Raw genomic sequence first — 19561 nt, forward strand, 5'->3', positions numbered from 1 at the left:
CTTTTAAAGAACATATTTCTACAGAGAGTGCCAAAAAATGTATACACATTTTAAGAAAGGAAAACTGTATTAAAATTGTAATACTCAATATATACCAATAACAAAGATGAATACAAGTCAGATTTGACTTTCGCAATTACAAGAGGTGCTCAAAGTGGTTACCATCAGTGTCCAGACACTTCTGATTATGGCGAACTACTGCTTAAGCAACGCTGACCAAAGTGTCCACTTGTATACATTTTTTGGCACCCCCAGTATGTTCTGGGGGACCACAAGCATAAGCCCTGCTGTCTACCAGAGCCAGGCAATCTGGAGATGTGCCCTGGGTGACAGATGCAAAAACTGGGGCTCTAGACTAGTGTGTAAGCTCCTTTCTGGGAGATATCGGTGAGCTGTAGCAAATGGAAAGCACAAAGATGGCGTCCCCCAGCCTATGTTCCCTGACAGCAACTTCCTAGCCTCTAGCTCTGTGCCAAACCTGAAGCCTGCCCTAACCCCGAAGGCCAAAGCTCCAGGACAAGCAAGGAGGAGCTTGTCCTGGAAGACTGGGCAGTGCCTCAGTTCACAGTCTGTGCAGTGCCCTGGGGTGGTAGCCTATCAAGAGCTATATCTGGTGGGTCCAGAGAACTTAACCCATCCTTGCCACCAGAGCCAGGAAATCAAGAGGTATCCCCTGCGTGGCTGCCACAAAAAAACCAGGGAACTGGATGTATCAACTGGGGTACCAGACACGTAACAGCTCCCCTCTGAGACGCTGGTGCTCTTCAGAGGGAGAGCGCGAAGACAGTGTCAGCCCTCTGAGGAAGTCTCGGGAAAGGTTTACCGTCAACCTGTACTTGTGAGTTTAATTAGAAGCCTGCCCCTCAGGCTGCAGCTGGGATGATAAGCTAATAGGCCTCCTTCACAGGAAGACTGAGCTCCTGGGTCTGTGGCCTCCTGCTGTGCCCTGAGGGAGGTAGCTGGTTAAGAACTCTTTCTCCATTGGTTACGGTGTGGTTCTGTCCGACCAGCAAGCACACAGGGCACTGGCCACCAGAGCCAGTGGCGTAGAGGTGTCCCCTGGTGGCAGCCACAAAAACCAGGGCACCAGACAAGAGTATAGCTGTTTTCTGGAAGGTACTGGTGAACTGAAGTGAGGCAGAGGGACAACACAAAGATTGCGGGCACCGGCCTTCATTCCCTGAGAGCACCCCTGTCAGTGTGCCAAACAAGAAGCCTGCCTTTCAGGCCAAAGCTCCTGAACAAGCAACTAGGCCTCTTTCTCAGAAACACTGGGCATGTGTTTCAGTCTGCTGTCTGTACAGAGCCTTGGAATCTGACAAGGACTTTCTCTGATTGTTACTGTCCTGTGGAACCCAAGAAGGCAAGCTCCCCTGGCCTCCAGGGACAGACAATCAAGGGGAGTCCCCTGGGTGGTCGCCACAAAACTTGGGTCACCAGGTGTAAAAACCAGGGCACCAGACATGTAGAAGCTCCCCTCTGGGAGATTCTGGTGCTCGGGAGTGTGGCAGGAAAAGAGCATGAAGATGGTGCCCACTGGCTGGAGTGGGGCAGAGAAGTGCAAGGATGGCACTTGCTGAGAAAAAGGGGGGGTCGGGAAACCAAGAACAAACAGATGGCACCTACCTGCTTTAGCAAGGCGGAGGAAGGCAGCACCCGCCAGCCTCCATCCCGGGGAATATCCCAGCAGGCCGCTCAGACGAACACTTTAAAATTAGCAAATGGTCTCTTTCACTTAAAAGTCTGCGTGCTTTTCAAAGGGCTGTTTCTGTGCTGGGTCCTGGGGCGGGTGAGTCTGTGCACAGGCCCTTTTAAGAGCAGTTTCTCAGTTTGCCACAGCCCCACGGATCTCAGGTCTCCTGGGCACAAACCCAGTTGGTCTTCAAAACCAGATGTGTTGGGGGCTTGTCTCTCCAGTGCCGGTTTTAAAAGTTAGGGTGCCCAAGGTGGGGTATGAATCTTTTTCTCTTCAGGAAGAAGCCCTGAGTTTTGAGTTTCCTTCCAATTGTGAATCACTGCGCTGGGGGGTGGGGTTTATGGCAAGGCGGTGTCTCAGCCTTTCCTAGCTGCTTCCAGGTGATTTCACTTTTGTTTGATTAAGGTGAAGGGGCTGCTCTGCCAGTTTTCAGGGGAAATAGTTCCCTTTGTGTCTGCAGATTCCACTGTATTCATTGGAGGAAAACAGTTCATGATTCCCCCACACACACACCAGAAAGTAAGTGTGTTTACAAGATATACCAGTAGGTTCTTGCTCAGGTTTATGTCTCATTAGTTGTGGCCTTGGGCAAAATACTAAACTCACTGGCCTACATTTTGCTTACCCACAAAATGGGAATAACAATAACTTCTTTGTAGAAGTCTTTGTAGGACTTTGTAGTCTTCTTTGTAGGAGTCAAGGATAAGGTCACTTAGCCCCAAATTTGACAAATAGAGGTCCTCGATAAAGAATTATAATTACTTTTAAAAAACCAAACACTTTCAAATGGTTTTAAGTAACATGTGCAAATCATATTCATGGATGTGTGTTGTGCGGGCGGCCTGCGGGGTCTCTGCAACCGCTCCCCACATAAGAACGCAGGATATGGTGAGGCCAAAAAGGAACACCCACGGAGCCATAGATAGAGGAGTCAAACCAATATATCCTCGCTGGCGGCTGGGCTGGAGGAACAGGAAGCAGGAGCCACACTGTTCGCAACCTGCTGTCCACTTCTTTGCAATCTACAACCCGCACTACACCACTTGCAGGCTCAGCCACTATCTACTTGCCAGCCCCCATTTTTCCTGCTAGCGTAGCCACGGCAGTTATATTAGTGGCCAATAGCTCACTGGTTACAGCTGACAGCCAAGTAGCCACAGCTGATGGCCATCCTATCACAGTTGATGGCCATTTACTTCCTGAGCCAGCACCTTTCCACGTGAGGCCGAGAGCCTGGAAACTGCTTTTTGGGGCTTTGTCCCCACAATGTGATATATTGTATTTCTGACGATCTTTACTGGCATTATTTTATTAGCCCAATTTGACATTAAAATATGTTTGGAAGAGGTACAATTACATGGAAAAGATACATTAGGCTAAATGCTTCTCTTGGACTTTCTCATTGAAAGGTCACTACAATCCTTTAACACATAGTTAGTGTTTTCATTTTAGAGAGGAGTACAACTGAGGTCCAGAGAGGTAAGCAGTGTCCCCAAGGTCACACAGTGGGTAGGAGAGGAGCTAAGATTTGAACCTAGGTTTCTCTAACTCCACAGTCTGTCTTCTCAACCTCTGCTCTCTCGTAGCTTCTCTCTCTCCCTCCCCCCCTCCCTCTGACTATGAGGTTGGAATCCTGCCTGTTATTTTTTCCTCATGTCTTCTTTAAATTAAACATTTGACTAAAGTTGATAGGCATTATTATTTTAAACAAATACAATTGAATAAGGCTTTGTTGAGAATTATCTTTGAAATCTTTTTTTTTTTTTGGGGGGGGAGGGATTTTCTTTCTCCAGAGTATACGTGTGTATCTGTGTCTCTTTCCCTCCTTTATAGAATCTAAATGTTTCATCACTAAATCAAACATATGGATAAAAAGTAAGGAGAGGACTTGAACATATTTAGTAAGCAGACTTTTAAAAGATGATTTATATTCAATAGATCTCTATGCTGTTGAAGCATAAGGCGAAGGATTGCACACAATTTATGAACTTTTAAAGAATGGCTTGTACTCGGAAGATGTGTTTTAGATCTTCCTACCACATGCAAGGTGTGATCCCGACGGGAAGGGCAGAGGTTTGATGGGATCTGGTGAGTCCATTTCCTCCCTCGGCGGGCAGGCCTCCATGCTAAAACCCATGCTCCTTTGATGTGTGCCTCATACCCTCACACTTGTTCCAGCCTCGGCTCTTAAGGATACATTAATCTTTAGTCCCAGAGTTGCGCTGAGAGCCTTCATTGTGCGTGCTTTCAGTATTTCTTTTGCTTTCACTAAATTTTCTGACTTGAGAGGCTTGCATTTGCTTGATCTTCAGAAACCTGCCTTTTACCTCCCCAAAATTACTTTTTATTAATAGCTGCGCAATCTTGATTGCTTTTGCCCTTTTGATGCAGTCCTTTGATCCTCCAAGTCTAAAATTCAAAATTACTCTTAACATTCATGAACCAGGGAATGTGCCCTTCCTGACTTTTCTTCTAAATTCCACCCCCCCACACACACACACATGTTCTTTCCCCGCAGTCCTCTGCTTCCTTCCAGATACTTTGTACTTCTACATACAGGTTTAGGCTTTCTAAACAAATTCTTTCCTTTTTATGTTGTCCTGAGTGTGAAGAAAACACTGAGACCCTTTCCTGACCCATCCAACTCCACCGTGGAGGTATACTAGTGTATACCTCCACTAGTGTAGGTATACAGTAAGGGTAGCCACACCTGAGAACGGTTCTCATCTTGCTTTATCTTTTATGTTCAGAGATTGACCTGACAAGTCACATCCTACCTCAGAGCTTGCAGGGTCTGGACTGCCCAGAAAACCTCCATTGGAACCTACTACTGTCTCCTCCTCATCAAGGAGGGGAGAGGAGAGTTTCCCAAAAAAGCAGATTTTATGGTATGGTAACCTCACTTCTCTCTAACCCCTGGAGGAAGGTAGATGTTCAGCTGGTTCCCACCAACAGAAGTCAGAAGACCCTAAGAGAAAGCTTTGACCATGACTCAGGAACGTGGGTTCATCTTTCATACCCAGTGCTCTGCAGGTCTAAAGAACATCTCTCGGGAAGCAGGGGTGGGGTTGCCAGGGTTCTCCCTGTGAGGATACCAATCTCATCCTGAGGAAGCCAGACCCAACAGAGCAAGAGACCCAATGAGGAGGGCAGCCGATATCATTGGCGGAGAAACTAAGGGAGACCCAATGACCCTTCCTACAAGGAATAAAATAGCCCCTTCAGGGTATTTTAAAGGAAACAACTGTCTGGGAGTTTGAGTGTTCACCATTAATGAGAAAATTGGGGCAACCTTGGTGTTTAGCACATGAATGTTGGGAGAAGTGACAACAAGAGAGGAGGAAGGAAGTGGGAGACGGAGAGAGTAGAAATAAATATAGGAGAGGCAAGAGAGAGGAGTAGGCTGCAGAGCTGTAGGAAAGGTCTAATGTGGGTGGAGGGGAGATATTTAACCGGTCATGAGAGTTAAGAATTCAATAACCAGATTAGATGAGAGTCACTGAACTGGACTAAATTTTCCAATGGGACTCAAATTCCATTATTGGACAAGATTAAGTTTTCTCTCCCTCATCCCCCTCCAGTGAGTGGAAATGGGGCCCAGAGTTATTAGAAGAAATAAAACCATTCAGTTTGCACCTCACTGAGCTGAGACTCCTCCGTCAAACTAGTTACACATAAAATCCCAGACTCTGAGCTGGCTAGGATCTCGGGCACAGAGATTTTTTTCTTTCCCTGTTCCTTCTCGTGGCTCCTGCCCTACTACCTCTACATATTGGAGTTGATGAAAACTAAGAGAGAACAGGGAGGTTTCCTAACTTCATTTCAGCATTCAAACTAAACACTCTAATTTTTCACACTTTCCTTTTCAGCACTTTTTCATTTAAGAGGACATTATCGTTATGAGAAAAATTCCTATGGATAAAGCAACTTATGGTTGGAAACATCTTGTGTAGTGAGGCTGACACACTGCTTACGTAAAACTATTTGGTACCCGGATTCACTATTCATTTAGGAAGTGTGATGCAGCTTGCTGGTGGGGGCGGGGCGGGGACCCAACTGGTTCAGAAGCCATGTTTGAACTTCCCCTTGAGATGTAGCCCTAGGTGCTCACACCGAGGCAAGCTTTTTACTGATTACTAAGGTTAAAATAGATTTACAGTGGTGTGTATTAATGTTTGTTTTTATCCAGCACGGTATGCTGTATCTGCATCATTTCTGTTTCACTTCTTAAATCCAGCAATGGCTTCTTGTTCTTCAAAGGTATACACCTGAAGGCTCCCTTCTTCAGGGTGGCTTCTCTAAAGATTCCTGTTTGGCCTTTTTGAAAATTAACAGTGACATTGGCCAAGCTCAGACATATTTAAATTCTCAGATACATTTAATTATCAGAGGGTTAAGCTGAGTGTGTGTGCATTTGTGTGTGTGTGTGTGTGTGTGTGTGTATTATATACACCCTTAGTGGCAATTTTTATATGCACCCCTAAAGGAAAATCAGAAAGGGAAAAGATGACAGAGAGCAGGCATGAATAGTTTAAAATTGCTTCTAAAGTAATTACGATAGCCCCTACTCTACTTAAAAATGGTTTTAAAAGATTGTCATTTTGTTCTATAATATGCCTGTCTCACTTTGTATTTGATTAGTTTCATTTTTGTTAATATTGGGGTGGTTTTAGCATGATTTTTATCGTCACTGATAGTGAGGGAAGGGGACCCGCATTTGGCCTTAGGAAGAGAGAATAAAAAATAAAAAAATAGGAAGTGGCAACAAAAGACAAGATATATTTTTCCACAATATTTGGGTGTGTAATGAAGAAATGGCCTGAGGTGGAGAGGTGGAATTAACCACATAATTCCAAGACGAAATGAACCAAGCCACTAAGATGAGAGACAGTGGGAAATGCTAGTGGAAGTTGAAAGACAGTATTCAGCCCAAAAGGGGAGAGCCAAGAAATGAAGTGATGAAAATCAAATAATTCCCTACACTATCTAGCAATGGTGCTGTGTGCCCTAAACAACTTTGTTGCTGCTCAGAGAGGAAATAATGTGTAACACATAAATGTGAAATAAATAAATGTGTAATTTTTACACCCCCCGCATACTCCAAAATAGTTCAGAAGTTAATAAAACAAGAACTTTAAAACTAATGCTTTAATGTAAACTTTGAAATAACTTACATTTTCACCTTTGACTCCAACGGCTGTAGATTGAGTTGATATTTCTCAATATTATTCTCCACATCCGTGGCCAGCTGGTGACTGCAAAGAGAAGTAATGCCTCGATATAGCTTAATCCAGAAAGTTAATGGAATTTATAGCAATAATACTACCAATTTATTATTTATTTGAAAAAGCAGATATATATTCAATTTTGTTCATTTTAATTTATTAACGGAGTCCTAATTCTTATTGATGGATGACGGATGAATAACCATACCATACAGGAAAATGTTGTTTTGCCTTTACCTTCCTGTTCTTTTGATTTCTACCACCCAGCTCAGCATTCATATCTAAGACATGAACGTCATTCGTTTTTAAATGGAAAGGAAAGCAGAATATTGAACCATTTCAGGGGGAGAAAAAACATAAGGAGAGTGTTATACATCCTATGGCAATGTCCTACTAGTAAGTTGTAGAGAGGATCTAATTCGTCCCCAGGGGTGCCAGTGCCATTGAATCTTTCCTTCTTTCATTCTGTAAGCTTATGAGAAGTTCACTGGGTGCTACAATAGTCAAGAAAGGCTTCGTGGAGACAGGGGCACCTGAGTTGGGTTTTGAAGAACAGACAGGAATTAAGTAATTTAGGATATGAAAGATAATACATTTGAGGAAGCCGTTAAAGGAGTAGAGGTGGAAATATTCAGACAATTTTTAGACAATAAAGAGAGAAATTTTGGTGGAAGTAGATGATAAAAGTAGGAGTATAAAAGGAAATAAGTTTGCATAAGCAAAAAACTAAGTCACTAGCCACGTAATGTATACAAATCACTGTCATAGACATTTTACAAGTAATATCTTATTTAATTCTCACAGTAGCCTCTATCATTTAAGTATTATTTTCCTTAATACACAGTAGAGAAATTTGAAGCTCAGAGAGATTATGTTAAACTAAGAAGAAACCACACTGAAACTCAAGTCTCACCACCACAAAGTGCTGCTTGGAGGAATTTAATATCAGACTTATTAAACTTAGTTCTACTGCCTGTGGTTTTCAAAAATAAAATATTTGACATCCCAATCCCATACACATGCATGTGGTAAAGGTGGGTGTGTGTGTGTGTGTGTGTGTGTGTGTGTGTTTAAAATGGAAACAAAAGTTTCAAGAAACATTATTTCCCCCACTACATGTAATGTTTTCTGACATTTTTTTATTATATTTCAATTTTTTTAAAAGGTCAGAGGTTCCCATCAAATTGATTTAGCAAATCATCAATGGATTGTGATCTACAGTGTGAAAAACATTGCCTCAGGGAAACAAAGCATTTGAAGCAGGAAAATGTGATGGATGGGATATTTAAGGATGGTCTGCAGTGGGAGTGAAAACATGGAAAATATTTAGGAGCATGTTCAAATTGGGCACCTAATGAGGACCAAGATTATGGTGATAGTAAAGAAAAGAAAAAGACAAGAAACAACATTGTGCTGGAGGCATTATTAGGATAATGAATTTATCTTCTCCTTTTTAGAAAGGAATAACAAGGTGGGGAAAACATTGTTGATCAGATAAATTCGTACATGGCCGCTAGGTGGTGCCATCAGCCCAAGATAGCTTTGTGATTGTCCCTCTGGGTTGTTGAGGGACAGGGGGAAAAAGCACTGCTCTCTGCGGTCAGTATTCAGCGTCCATTATTAATTTATCCTTATTCACTCACTTACAGATATATTGAATATCTTCTATGTGCCAGGAATGATGCAAAGTATGGGGGATACAATGCTGAAAGCACTAGACGTGGTCCCTGTTCTTACGGCCTTACAATCTAGAGGAAGAGGGATATTAACTAATTACAAATGTGATGGATATTATTAAAAGAGAAACACAGAAGGACCTAATCCAGGGTCGGTGGGCATGTAAAGTCTCATTCTTATAACACTATGTTCTTGTAGGGGCAACAGCCTTATAACAAAGATATTTCAACATATTGTCAATTAAACCTCTAACTAACAAATTAGCAAACTCAGCAATAGATATACAGGTGAGGTGTTTTGAGACCAGCAGATATGCAGCAACCAAAGACAAAAGCTCAAGTTTTCATAAAGAGAAACTTTTTTTTTGCATTAACAAATTTTCTAATTTGGGTTCACAATTTATATATCCTCAACAAACTATAAACTACAAATACCTACCACACATTTCCTACCAAAGACCCAGCCTGATCCAATATTTACAAAAAATAGCTGTCAGCCTAAGGTCTTCCAAAGTTAATACTATTTATTAAAAACAATAGAGTCATAAACAGTCTCCTAATTAATGGCCTTACTAACTGTTCTTCTCTGTTTACTGGCTTCAGTTGACTGTGGCGTGTGTGTGTGTGTGTGTGTGTGTGTGTGTGTGTACACAAATGTCCTCCACTGGCCCTGCATGTGGTCTCAAGTAGAACAATGGAGTTTCAGCTTCCCCTCCCTTCACAATGACTGCCCACCACAAAACCCTGTTGAGCATTCAGAATAAACGTAATGTTCCAAGGGGAATCACTGATCAACTGCCATGACACCACTATCGTTTAACTTATGGTCATTTCAAGTAGCTGAGATGATTTACATCAGTACCTAAGTCAGCTCCAGCTATAATGAAATGCTTCATCTGCTCACTTAAAGTACACCAATTTTTCAATCAAATTTGACAGCTTTCAAGGACAGAGCCCTGCCCTGCAGCAGACCAGGAAAATCTCCAGAATTCCAGGCAAATGGGGATAGTTGTTAGGGCTGGCAGCCATTGTTTTCTCTGTCACAAGTATGAAAGGGAAGCTTACCCCTTAGGACTGCGTGCTTTGAGGGGGACTTGAATTCCCATCCCTGGAATTCCTCAATCCTGATTGGGAAAAATAAGTACACAAAGGAGACTGACCATTTCCAGCAGCGTTTAGCCGTCAAGGGCCTCTAGATAATGAGAGGAAAAGAACACGGGGAGGGAAAGGAGGCAGAAGCCCACATATATACCATTAATCTTCACATGTCTTCCTGAGAGCAGAGAGATGGGAAAGATACATGCTGGTGTTAGCGAGAGGTTTAATATAGAGTTGTGGTCAATGAGAAGGAAAAAACTTTTGGAGTTCACTTCTTCCATTAAAATCAATAATGAAGGATCCGGATCAAAATGGCGGCGTGAGGTGAGCCTCTGTAAAGCTCTCCTGGAATTTACAACTAATTGGACAACAATAACTCCACAAAACACTCCCTGCACAGCAGACAGGCAAGACGAAGAGGTCCACTACTGAATTCACCTCCAGGTGGGTGAATCGCGCGAGCGGGAGAAGGAGGGAGAGGAGAAGTGCGGGACGGAGCCCCGCGGGCGCAGGACAAAGACCTAGCTCAGTGCTCTGAGCTCGCTGCATCCCGGAACTACCGCAGCTGCGGGAAAGGGAAGGACTCGGACTGCTAGGGCTCCGCTTACGGCCCACAGGGCTGAGGGGGCAGCATATAGCACAGCTGAACCCAACGTTCACGGCAGACCTCGGAGAAAAGACTGAGGGAAGAAGGCTGAAAACTGTGATTAAGCCCTCACTGCCGAGCGGAGAACGGAAGCCTTAGGCACTGAGACTAGCCGCCCCTCCCTACCCTCCCAGAGCTCGCCCCACCCCCACCTGCCCGGTGCTAGAAGCGATAAACTAGCAGTGTCAGATCACAAGGACAGGATCTTTGCTGTTCTGAGAACTGTGGACTGCAGAAACAGATTCGCAGCCCAACTAGTTACGGCAAAGGGGAGGGAGCTGTGGAAGCAGGACCGGCTGTGGTGGTGGTCGCCGCCATTGCTCTGGGCCACCTCTCACAACTCACCCCGCCCCTGGCCCCACCTATCTGGGCGGATCCCTGCAGGAGTAAACAGAACTGCTGAAACATACGGGCTCTGAATCGGGTGCAGAAAGAGCTTTGGAACTTCAAAAGCTCTCCGCACCCCCACAGGGACGTGACGCCCTATGACCCAGGTGAACTGTTAACAGAGGAGAGGCCCGTCTCCCAGGGAATCCCCCCATCGTGTGAGAAGCTGGAAAAGTGCAGAGAAAATATAGCACTACTGTGTCAGAGAGACCTCTTCCTATCAACCTGTTGAATAAACCACTCCTGTAGATGTCTAGGAAGAGAAATAATAAATCAGTAATTGCCATGAATAACCAAGGCAACAAGACAGCTCAAAAAGAAAGTGAAAAGTCTCCAGAAAAGGAACTTAGAGATATGGAAATATGTGACTTAAATGATAGAGAATTCAAGATTGCAGTTCTGAAAAACCTCAAAGAGATGCAAGAAAACACAGAAAGGCAATTTAATGAACTGAGAAACGCAATCAAAGAACAACATGAGCATTTTACGAAAGAGATTGAAATTTTAAAAAAGAACCAAATGGAATTTCTGGAGATTAAGAACTCAATAGAAGAAATTAAGAATGAAATAACCAGCTTAGGTAGTAGAGTTGACCAGATGGAAGAAAGAATCAGTGACATCGAAGATAGAAACCTGGAAATTACACAGATGGAAGAAGAAAGAGACTTGAGACTTAAAAGAAACGAAAGAACTCTACAAGAACTTTCTGACTCCATCAGAAAGAGCAATATAAGAATAATGGGCATACCAGAAGGAGAAGAAAGAGAGAAGGGAACAGAGAATATACTCAAAGAAATTGTCAATGAGAACTTCCCAAATTTGTGGACAGAACTGGATCCTCGAATCCAAGAAGCAAATAGAACACCTAATTACCTCAATCCCAACAGGCCTTCTCCAAGACACATTGTATTCAAGCTGTCTAAAATTAACTCCAAAGAAAGAATCCTCAAGGCAGCCAGGGAAAAGAAGACGGTAACCTACAAAGGAAAGCCCATTAGATTATCATCCGATTTTTCAGCAGAAACTCTACAAGCCAGGAGGGAGTGGAACCAAATATTCAAACTATTGAAAGAGAGAAATCATGAGCCAAGAATAATATATCCAGCGAAGATATCCTTTAGATATGAAGGAGGAATAAAGACCTTTCCAGACATACAGAAGCTGAGGGAATTTTCTAATACACGACCTGCACTACAAGAAATACTAAAGGAGGCTATTAGACCACCATCAACAGGGACAATTTGTGGCAACCGAAACATAAAAAGGGGGAGCGTAAAGGCCTGAACCGGAATATGGGAATGGAGAAAGTAAGCGTGCTGAAGAAAATGGAATACTCTAAATATCAAACTTACTTTTACATAATCTTAAGGGTAACCACTCAAAAAAATTCCAGAACTGAAATATATATTGTAATAAAAGAAGAAACAGAGGGAAACATCATAGAATACCACCACACAGAAATAATCGACAACAACAAAAAGGCAAAGAAACAATGGAGACACAGCCTTACCAGAAAACTAAAGCTAGAATGACAGGAAATCCTCACGTATCAATAATCACCCTAAATGTAAATGGACTGAACTCACCAATAAAAAGGCACAGAGTAGCAGATTGGATCAAAAAACTAAACCCAACCATATGCTGTCTCCAAGAGACACATCTCAGCTACAAGGACAAGCATAGACTCAAAGTGAAAGGGTGGAAACTGGCACTCCAAGCAAATGGTACCCAGAGAAAATCAGGTGTAGCCATAATGATATCAGATGAAACAGACTTCAGGGTGAAAAAGATAACAAGAGACAAAGATGGACATTTCATAATGGTAAAGGGGACTATACAACAAGAAGACATAACAGTCATCAATATTTATGCCCCCAATCAGGGAGCACCAAAATACACCAAGCAACTACTAACAGAACTAAAGGGAGAAATTGACCAAAACACAATTATACTAGGGGACTTAAATACATCATTGACAGCTATGGATAGATCATCCAAACAGAAAATAAATAACGAAATTGCAGCCCTAAATGACACATTAAATGAAATGGACATCATTGACATATATAGAGCACTTCATCCTAAAACATCAGATTATACATTCTTTTCGAGTGTACATGGAACATTCTCAAGGATAGACCATATATTGGGACATAAAAGCAGCCTCAGCAAATTTAAGAAGATTGAAATCATACCAAGCATATTCTCTGATCACAAGGCTTTGAAATTGGATATCAACTGCGAAAAGAAAGCAAAAAGAAACACAAATACATGGAGATTAAACAACATACTTTTAAAGAACGACTGGGTCAAAGAAGAAATTAGAGGAGAGATCAAAAGATATATAGAAACAAATGACAATGAAAATACATCCTGCCAAAATTTTTGGGATGCGGCGAAAGCAGTTATAAGAGGGAAATTTATATCATTACAGGCCTATCTCAAGAAACAAGAAAAATCCCAAATAAACAACCTCATGTTACACCTCAAAGAACTAGAAAAAGAAGAACAAGTGAAACCCAAAGTCAGCAGAAGAAAGGAAATAACAAAAATCAGAGCAGAGCTAAATGAAATAGAGAACAAAAAGACAATAGAAAAAATTAATGTGACAAAGAGCTGGTTCTTTGAAAAAATTAATAAAATCGACAAACCCTTGGCTAGACTCACTAAGATAAAAAGAGAGAAGACACTAATTAACAAAATCAGAAATGAGAAAGGGGAAGTTATCACGGACACCACAGAAATACAAAGGATCATCCAAGAATACTATGTAGGACTATATGCCACCAAATTTAATAACCTAGAAGAAATGGACAAGTTCTTAGAAACATATAGCCTTCCAAGGCTGAACCATGAAGAACTGGAAAACCTAAACAGACCGATCACCAGTAAAGACATTGAATCAGTCATCCAAAACCTTCCCAAAAGCAAAAGTCCGGGACCAGATGGCTTCACTAGTGAATTCTACCAAACCTTCAAACAGGATCTAATACCAATCCTGCTCAAACTCTTCCAAAAAATTGAAGAAGAGTCAGTACTCCCTAACTCATTTTATGAGGCCAACATTACCCTGATACCAAAACCTGGTAAGGACAACACAAAAAAAGAAAACTACAGACCTATATCTCTGATGAATACTGATGCAAAAATCCTAAACAAAATTTTAGCAAATCGAATACAACAATGCATTAAAAAGATTATTCATCATGACCAAGTGGGGTTCATCCCCGGGGCACAAGGATGGTTCAACGTCCGCAAATCCATCAATGTGATACATCACATAAACAAAATAAAGGACAAAAATCATATGATTATATCAATTGATGCAGAAAAAGCATTTGACAAGATACAACATCCATTTATGATTAAAACACTTAATAAAATAGGTATAGAAGGAAGATACCTCAACATAATAAAGGCCATCTATGACAAGCCCTCAGCTAATCTCATAATTAATGGTGAAAAACTGAAGCCCTTTGCTCTACGTTCAGGAACACGACAGGGCTGTCCCCTATCACCTCTGCTTTTCAACATAGTGTTGGAAGTCCTTGCCAGAGCCATCAGGCAAGAGAAAGAAATAAAAGGCATCCAAATTGGGAATGAAGAAGTTAAAATATCACTCTTTGCAGATGATATGATGCTATATATAGAAAACCCTAAAGACTCCACCAAAAAGCTGTTAGAAACAATCAATGAATACAGTAAAGTTGCTGGCTACAAAATCAACGTACAAAAGTCCATTGCATTCCTATATACTAACAATGAAATCTCAGAAAAAGAAATACAAAAAACAATTCCCTTTGCAATTGCAGCAAAAAGAATAAAATACCTAGGAATAAATTTAACCAAGGATGTGAAGGATTTATATGCTGAAAACTATAAGACATTTTTGAAAGAAATTGAAGATGACACAAAGAAATGGAAGGACATTCCGTGCTCATGGCTTGGAAGAATCAACATAGTTAAAATGGCCATATTACCCAAAGCAATATACAGATTTAATGCAATCCCCATCAAAATCCCAATGGCATTTTTTAAAGAAATAGAACAAAAAATCATCAGATTTGTTTGGAACCACAAAAGACCCCGAATAGCCAAAGCAATCTTAAGAAAAAAGAACAGTGCTGGAGGTATCACACTGCCTGACTTTAGCTTATACTACAGGGCTACAATAATCAAAACAGCATGGTATTGGCGGAAAAACAGACACGTAGACCAATGGAATAGAATTGAGAACCCAGAAATAAAACCACATAAGTATGGACAGATAATTTTTGACAAAGAAGCTAAAAACATACAATGGAGGAATGACAGCCTCTTCAATAAATGGTGCTGGCAGAATTGGATAGCCACGTGCAAAAGAATGAAACTGGACTGCTATCTGTCACCATGTACCAAAATTAATTCAAAATGGATCAAAGACTTAAGCATAAGACCTGACACAATAAACTGCATTGAAGAAAACATAGGTACTAAACTTATGGACCTTGGGTTCAAAGAGCATTTTATGAATTTGACTCCAAAGGCAATGGAAGTAAAAGATAAAATAAACAAATGGGACTATATGAAACTTAAAAGTTTCTGCACAGCAAAAGAAACCATCGACAAAATAAAGAGGGTACCGACTGAATGGGAGAAGATTTTTGCAAATAGTTCCTCCGATAAGGGTCTAATATCCAAAATATACAAGGAACTCATGAAACTCAACAACAAAAAAACGAACAACCCAATTGGAAAATGGGCAGAGGACCTAAAGAGACATTTCTCTAAAGAGGACTTCCAAATGGCAAATAGACATATGAAAAAATGCTCAACATCACTAATCATCAGAGAAATGCAAATAAAAACCACAATGAGATATCACCTCACCCCAGTCAGAATGGCTATCATCAACAAGACAAATAGCAACAAGTGTTGGAGAGGCTGTGGAGAAAAAGGAACCCTCATACACTGTTGGTGGGAATGCAGACTGGTGCAGCCGCTATGGAAGGCAGTGTGGAGGTTCCTCAAGAAATTACGAATAGAATTACCATATGACCCAGCAATCGCTCTCCTGGGTATCTACCCCAAAAATATAAAAGCATTTCTCTATAGAGACACGTGTACTCCAATGTTCATTGCAGCTTTGTTTACGGTGGCCAAGACATGGAAACAACCAAAATGTCCTTCGATAGATGAATGGATAAAGAAGTTGTGGTACATATACACAATGGAATACTATTCAGCGTTAAGGAAAGATGATATAGGAACATTTCTGACAACATGGATGGATCTTGAGAATATAATGCTAAGCGAAATAAGTCAGACAGAAAAAGCAGACAACCCTATGATTTCACTGATATGTGGTATATAAACCAAAAACAAGACAAACAAATGAGAAACAAGAACTCATAGACACAGACATAGTTTAGTGGTTACCAGAGGGTAAGGGGGGTGGGGGGAGGGAGATGAGGGTAAGGGGGATCAAATATATGGTGATGGAAGGAGAACTGACTCTGGGTGGTGAACACACAATGGGATTTATTGATGATGTAATACGGAATTGTACACCTGAAATTATGTAATTTCATTAACAATTGTCACCCCAATAAATAAATTAAAAAAAAAAAAAAAAAAAAAAAAAAAAAAAAAAAAAAAAAAAAAAAATCAATAATGAAAAACCAACATAGCCAGATTTGACGGAAAAATAGGCTACACACAACAGAGGAAGTGTGTCTGCAGAGAATTAAGCTACATGAGATTATTGAATGACCAAAAGGACTCAAAAATGTGTCTAGACCACTGGTTCTCAACCCCAGCTCCTTAGTATAATAGAATCACATGAAGGAAGCTTTTAAAAAATACTGATCCTGGGACCTCACCCCCCGAGATTCAGATTCAATTTGTCTGGGGTAGAGCTTACGCTGGGGCATTTTTATTAAACTCCCTGGGTGATTCTAAGTGCCGCCAGGGCGAAGAACCACTGATCTAATGTCATTACAACACTGATCTCCATAGAAGGAAAATCTTTCCAATTCAGCCAAAAACTCTAGTTATTATTGTTTAGATGTACTTAATGATGGTGGTAGTGAGAGGGGGTAGAAAAATTGAACTATTTTATTTTTATTTATTCATATTAATGAATATAGACATAACAAGAGTAAATTAAATCCATAGATAACCCAGAAACTTGGTTTGATCAAAGGGCTGAAGCTGTCCTTTAAGTGGTAACATAGAAAATTCTTAGAATTGTGGAGCTGGGAGAACCTGAAAAGGTATCTGGTCCAAGCACCCACTTAGATGGAAAAGGAAGGAGCTGACACTATGTTACCACAGGTGTCTCATTTAACGCTCTCAGTAAGATTGTCAAGCCAGTATTATTATCTTTATTTTTAAAGATGGGGAAACTGGGGCTCAGGATGGTGAAATACTTTCTCCAGACTCACAAAGCTAGGAAAAAGCAGAGAGAGGAATGAAGTCCAAGGTTTTCCATTTTCAGGAATGTTTCCAATAGCATCTCAGATGGATGGTCATTTACACTCTGCCTGGGCACTTCCCGTATTTATCAGCTCACTCCTTAACAGAAAAGTCCACTCTGTCGGCAGGTTGAATTTTTATAAAAGTTATCCTTTTTCAGAGTCACAAACTTGTTTCTCCATAAATCCTGCTCGCTGATCCTTATTCTGCTTTCTAGAGCACGAACAGCAATTTAACCCCTCTTTTACAGGAACACTCCTTCAAATGTTTAAGGATAGCCTTTATGCTCCCTCTAAGATTTCTTTTCTGCAAGGAATACACCCTCAGCTCTTTGTGGTAGTTTCACCTGGTTCCAGAACCCTCACAATTTTAACTGATCTCCTCTGGTGTCTTGGGGATGTCAATATGCCTTTAAAATGTGGTGTCCAGAGCCAAGCGTGACACCCCATGGCCTTGACATTTGAATTCAGTGACTGGTTGAGAGCGGGAGTTCTGGTGGCATTCCAACCTGGGTTTGATTCTCATCCTTCCTTATCACTCATGGCTGAGTCTACTTGCACAAGTGCTGAAAGCTCTCTGACCCTTTCCTCGTCTGTAAAATGGAAATAACAATGCCTGTATCAAACGGCTCTAATCAGAGTTCCATGAGGAAACATCTGGAAGCATTCACTAATACAAAGTACATTGTAAATGCTCAATAAATGATAGTTAATTTTTTCTCCTTTTATCTTTACAGTGCATGACTACTAATCAGTCTAATTTGTGGTAATAGTTTCAGCCATATAAAATCATGGTCTCGTGTCAACATCAGATAAAACCTCTAAGCATTTACCCACAAATTGAAATCAGAATATATCTCACATGCTCTAATTGTACAATTTTTTAAAAAACCTAAATGGAAGACTTTACTTTTATCTCTGTTCAATTTCATCTCTTTCTTGCTTGCTTTTTTATTTCCAGCTCAGTTTTGTTCCATACTGCAGTATTATTCTGCATGTTCTGTCTATTAGTTTTAGTGTAACCCTGTGCTTTTTGTAAATTTCTGATTTCTCTCTGTAATCACTGATTAAAAGCCAAAGACAGGACAGGGTTAAGTTTCCAGTCTTCCAACACACCACCAAAGACATGTCCAGGCATCGTCATTACTCTGTGAATCAGTATAGCTTGTGTATCGTAGCTCAACTAGTCGTGAATCTAACTACATCTCAAATGAGACACCTCTCTGGGTCCTGACCACAATGATACTGTACGCAACTGTCAAATTTACTTATGCATTTTTGTCTCGCCAGGTAGTTTTTTAGGTTTCATTCAATCTTTTCAACCTCACGAATAACTTAATTTCCTTTAGTATTTTTCACTTACTTTCCAAGTAAATATTTTCCATCATTAACTTCTTCTAAAGGATTCTGCAATGTTTTCATTTCTTCCTGTGGGGGAAAAAAGAAGTGTGTTACGAATCGACCCCATGTACGTATGGGCAATAACATGTATTTGTATACAATTATTAGCAAAATTGAGATAACACACCATTAAATGTTCTGGACTTTGCCATGCATAAGTACTTAAACATACAAAACAATTTCATCCTTGATCAAATTAGAATACAATACTGCTAGTCAAATTATGAGATTTTTTTTTTTCATCAGTAAAGATAATGCTTCCTGTTAGTTTTCTAGAATGGGGATGTGTTTATATCAATCCACCCACTCTCCCAAGTTTACTCTGTCAACTGTATTACGCTTGCTGGTTGCTGGGGGAGGGAGCCTAATGAATGGATAGCCATTCGGTAACCATCCTCTCTTCTCTTGGTAACTCTCAGGAACCTCTTCCTTTAGCCCTAGAGCTCAGACTCACACATACACACAAACACATGCACACATCCCTTCCCTGAATTCCAAGCATCCATAGTCTCTGTAACCCCATGCCCCCGGCCACAGTGATTGGTTCAGGGGTGTGAGGGAAGACGGCCCAGGTTCCTAGAGAGACCGCCTGTCCTCAGTCTCATTGTCAGTCCCAGGAGATTTGAGGAAGGCCCACAGGACTCTGGCTCTGGGCAGACCACCGTTCTTTGAGGTCACACGACTTGCTTCATCACCACAAACTGCTGAAGTGCCAAGAGGAAGCCTCAGTTAGAACTAACGACTCCTCTGTTCCCCTAGAAGACCAACAAAACTAGTCTTGACCTGCTTCTAAGCCACCAGACAGCCAAGTCTCCTAGGGCAACCCCCATTACTCAATCTCTTTAACTTCATACTGTACATCCCAGAAATCAGGCCAATCACCCACTTCTTCCCAATCCCTCCGACCTTTCCACTGAGACCTTTGGAATGCACAGTCTGTGATCAGGAAAATTCTCTATCTCGTCAATTTATTTCAA

At 41.2% G+C, this 19561-nt stretch overlaps 1 protein-coding gene across 1 annotated transcript in view; it reads right to left on the minus strand.

The window, feature by feature from the left end:
* Positions 1-19561, minus strand: part of LOC308489126 (IQCJ-SCHIP1 readthrough transcript protein) — a 677105-nt gene that overhangs the window by 511782 nt on the left and 145762 nt on the right. Inside the window, exons 2-3 of the mRNA XM_081029800.1 lie at positions 18547-18611; positions 6871-6951 (exon numbers count right to left, since the gene is read on the minus strand). Coding sequence (XP_080885926.1) covers positions 6871-6951; positions 18547-18611 — 146 coding nt within the window. The remainder of the gene's footprint in view (positions 1-6870; positions 6952-18546; positions 18612-19561) is intronic.

The sequence above is a fragment of the Rhinolophus hipposideros genome, assembly GCF_964194185.1.
Source record: "Rhinolophus hipposideros genome assembly, chromosome: 2".
Classification (NCBI taxonomy): Eukaryota; Metazoa; Chordata; class Mammalia; order Chiroptera; family Rhinolophidae; genus Rhinolophus; species Rhinolophus hipposideros.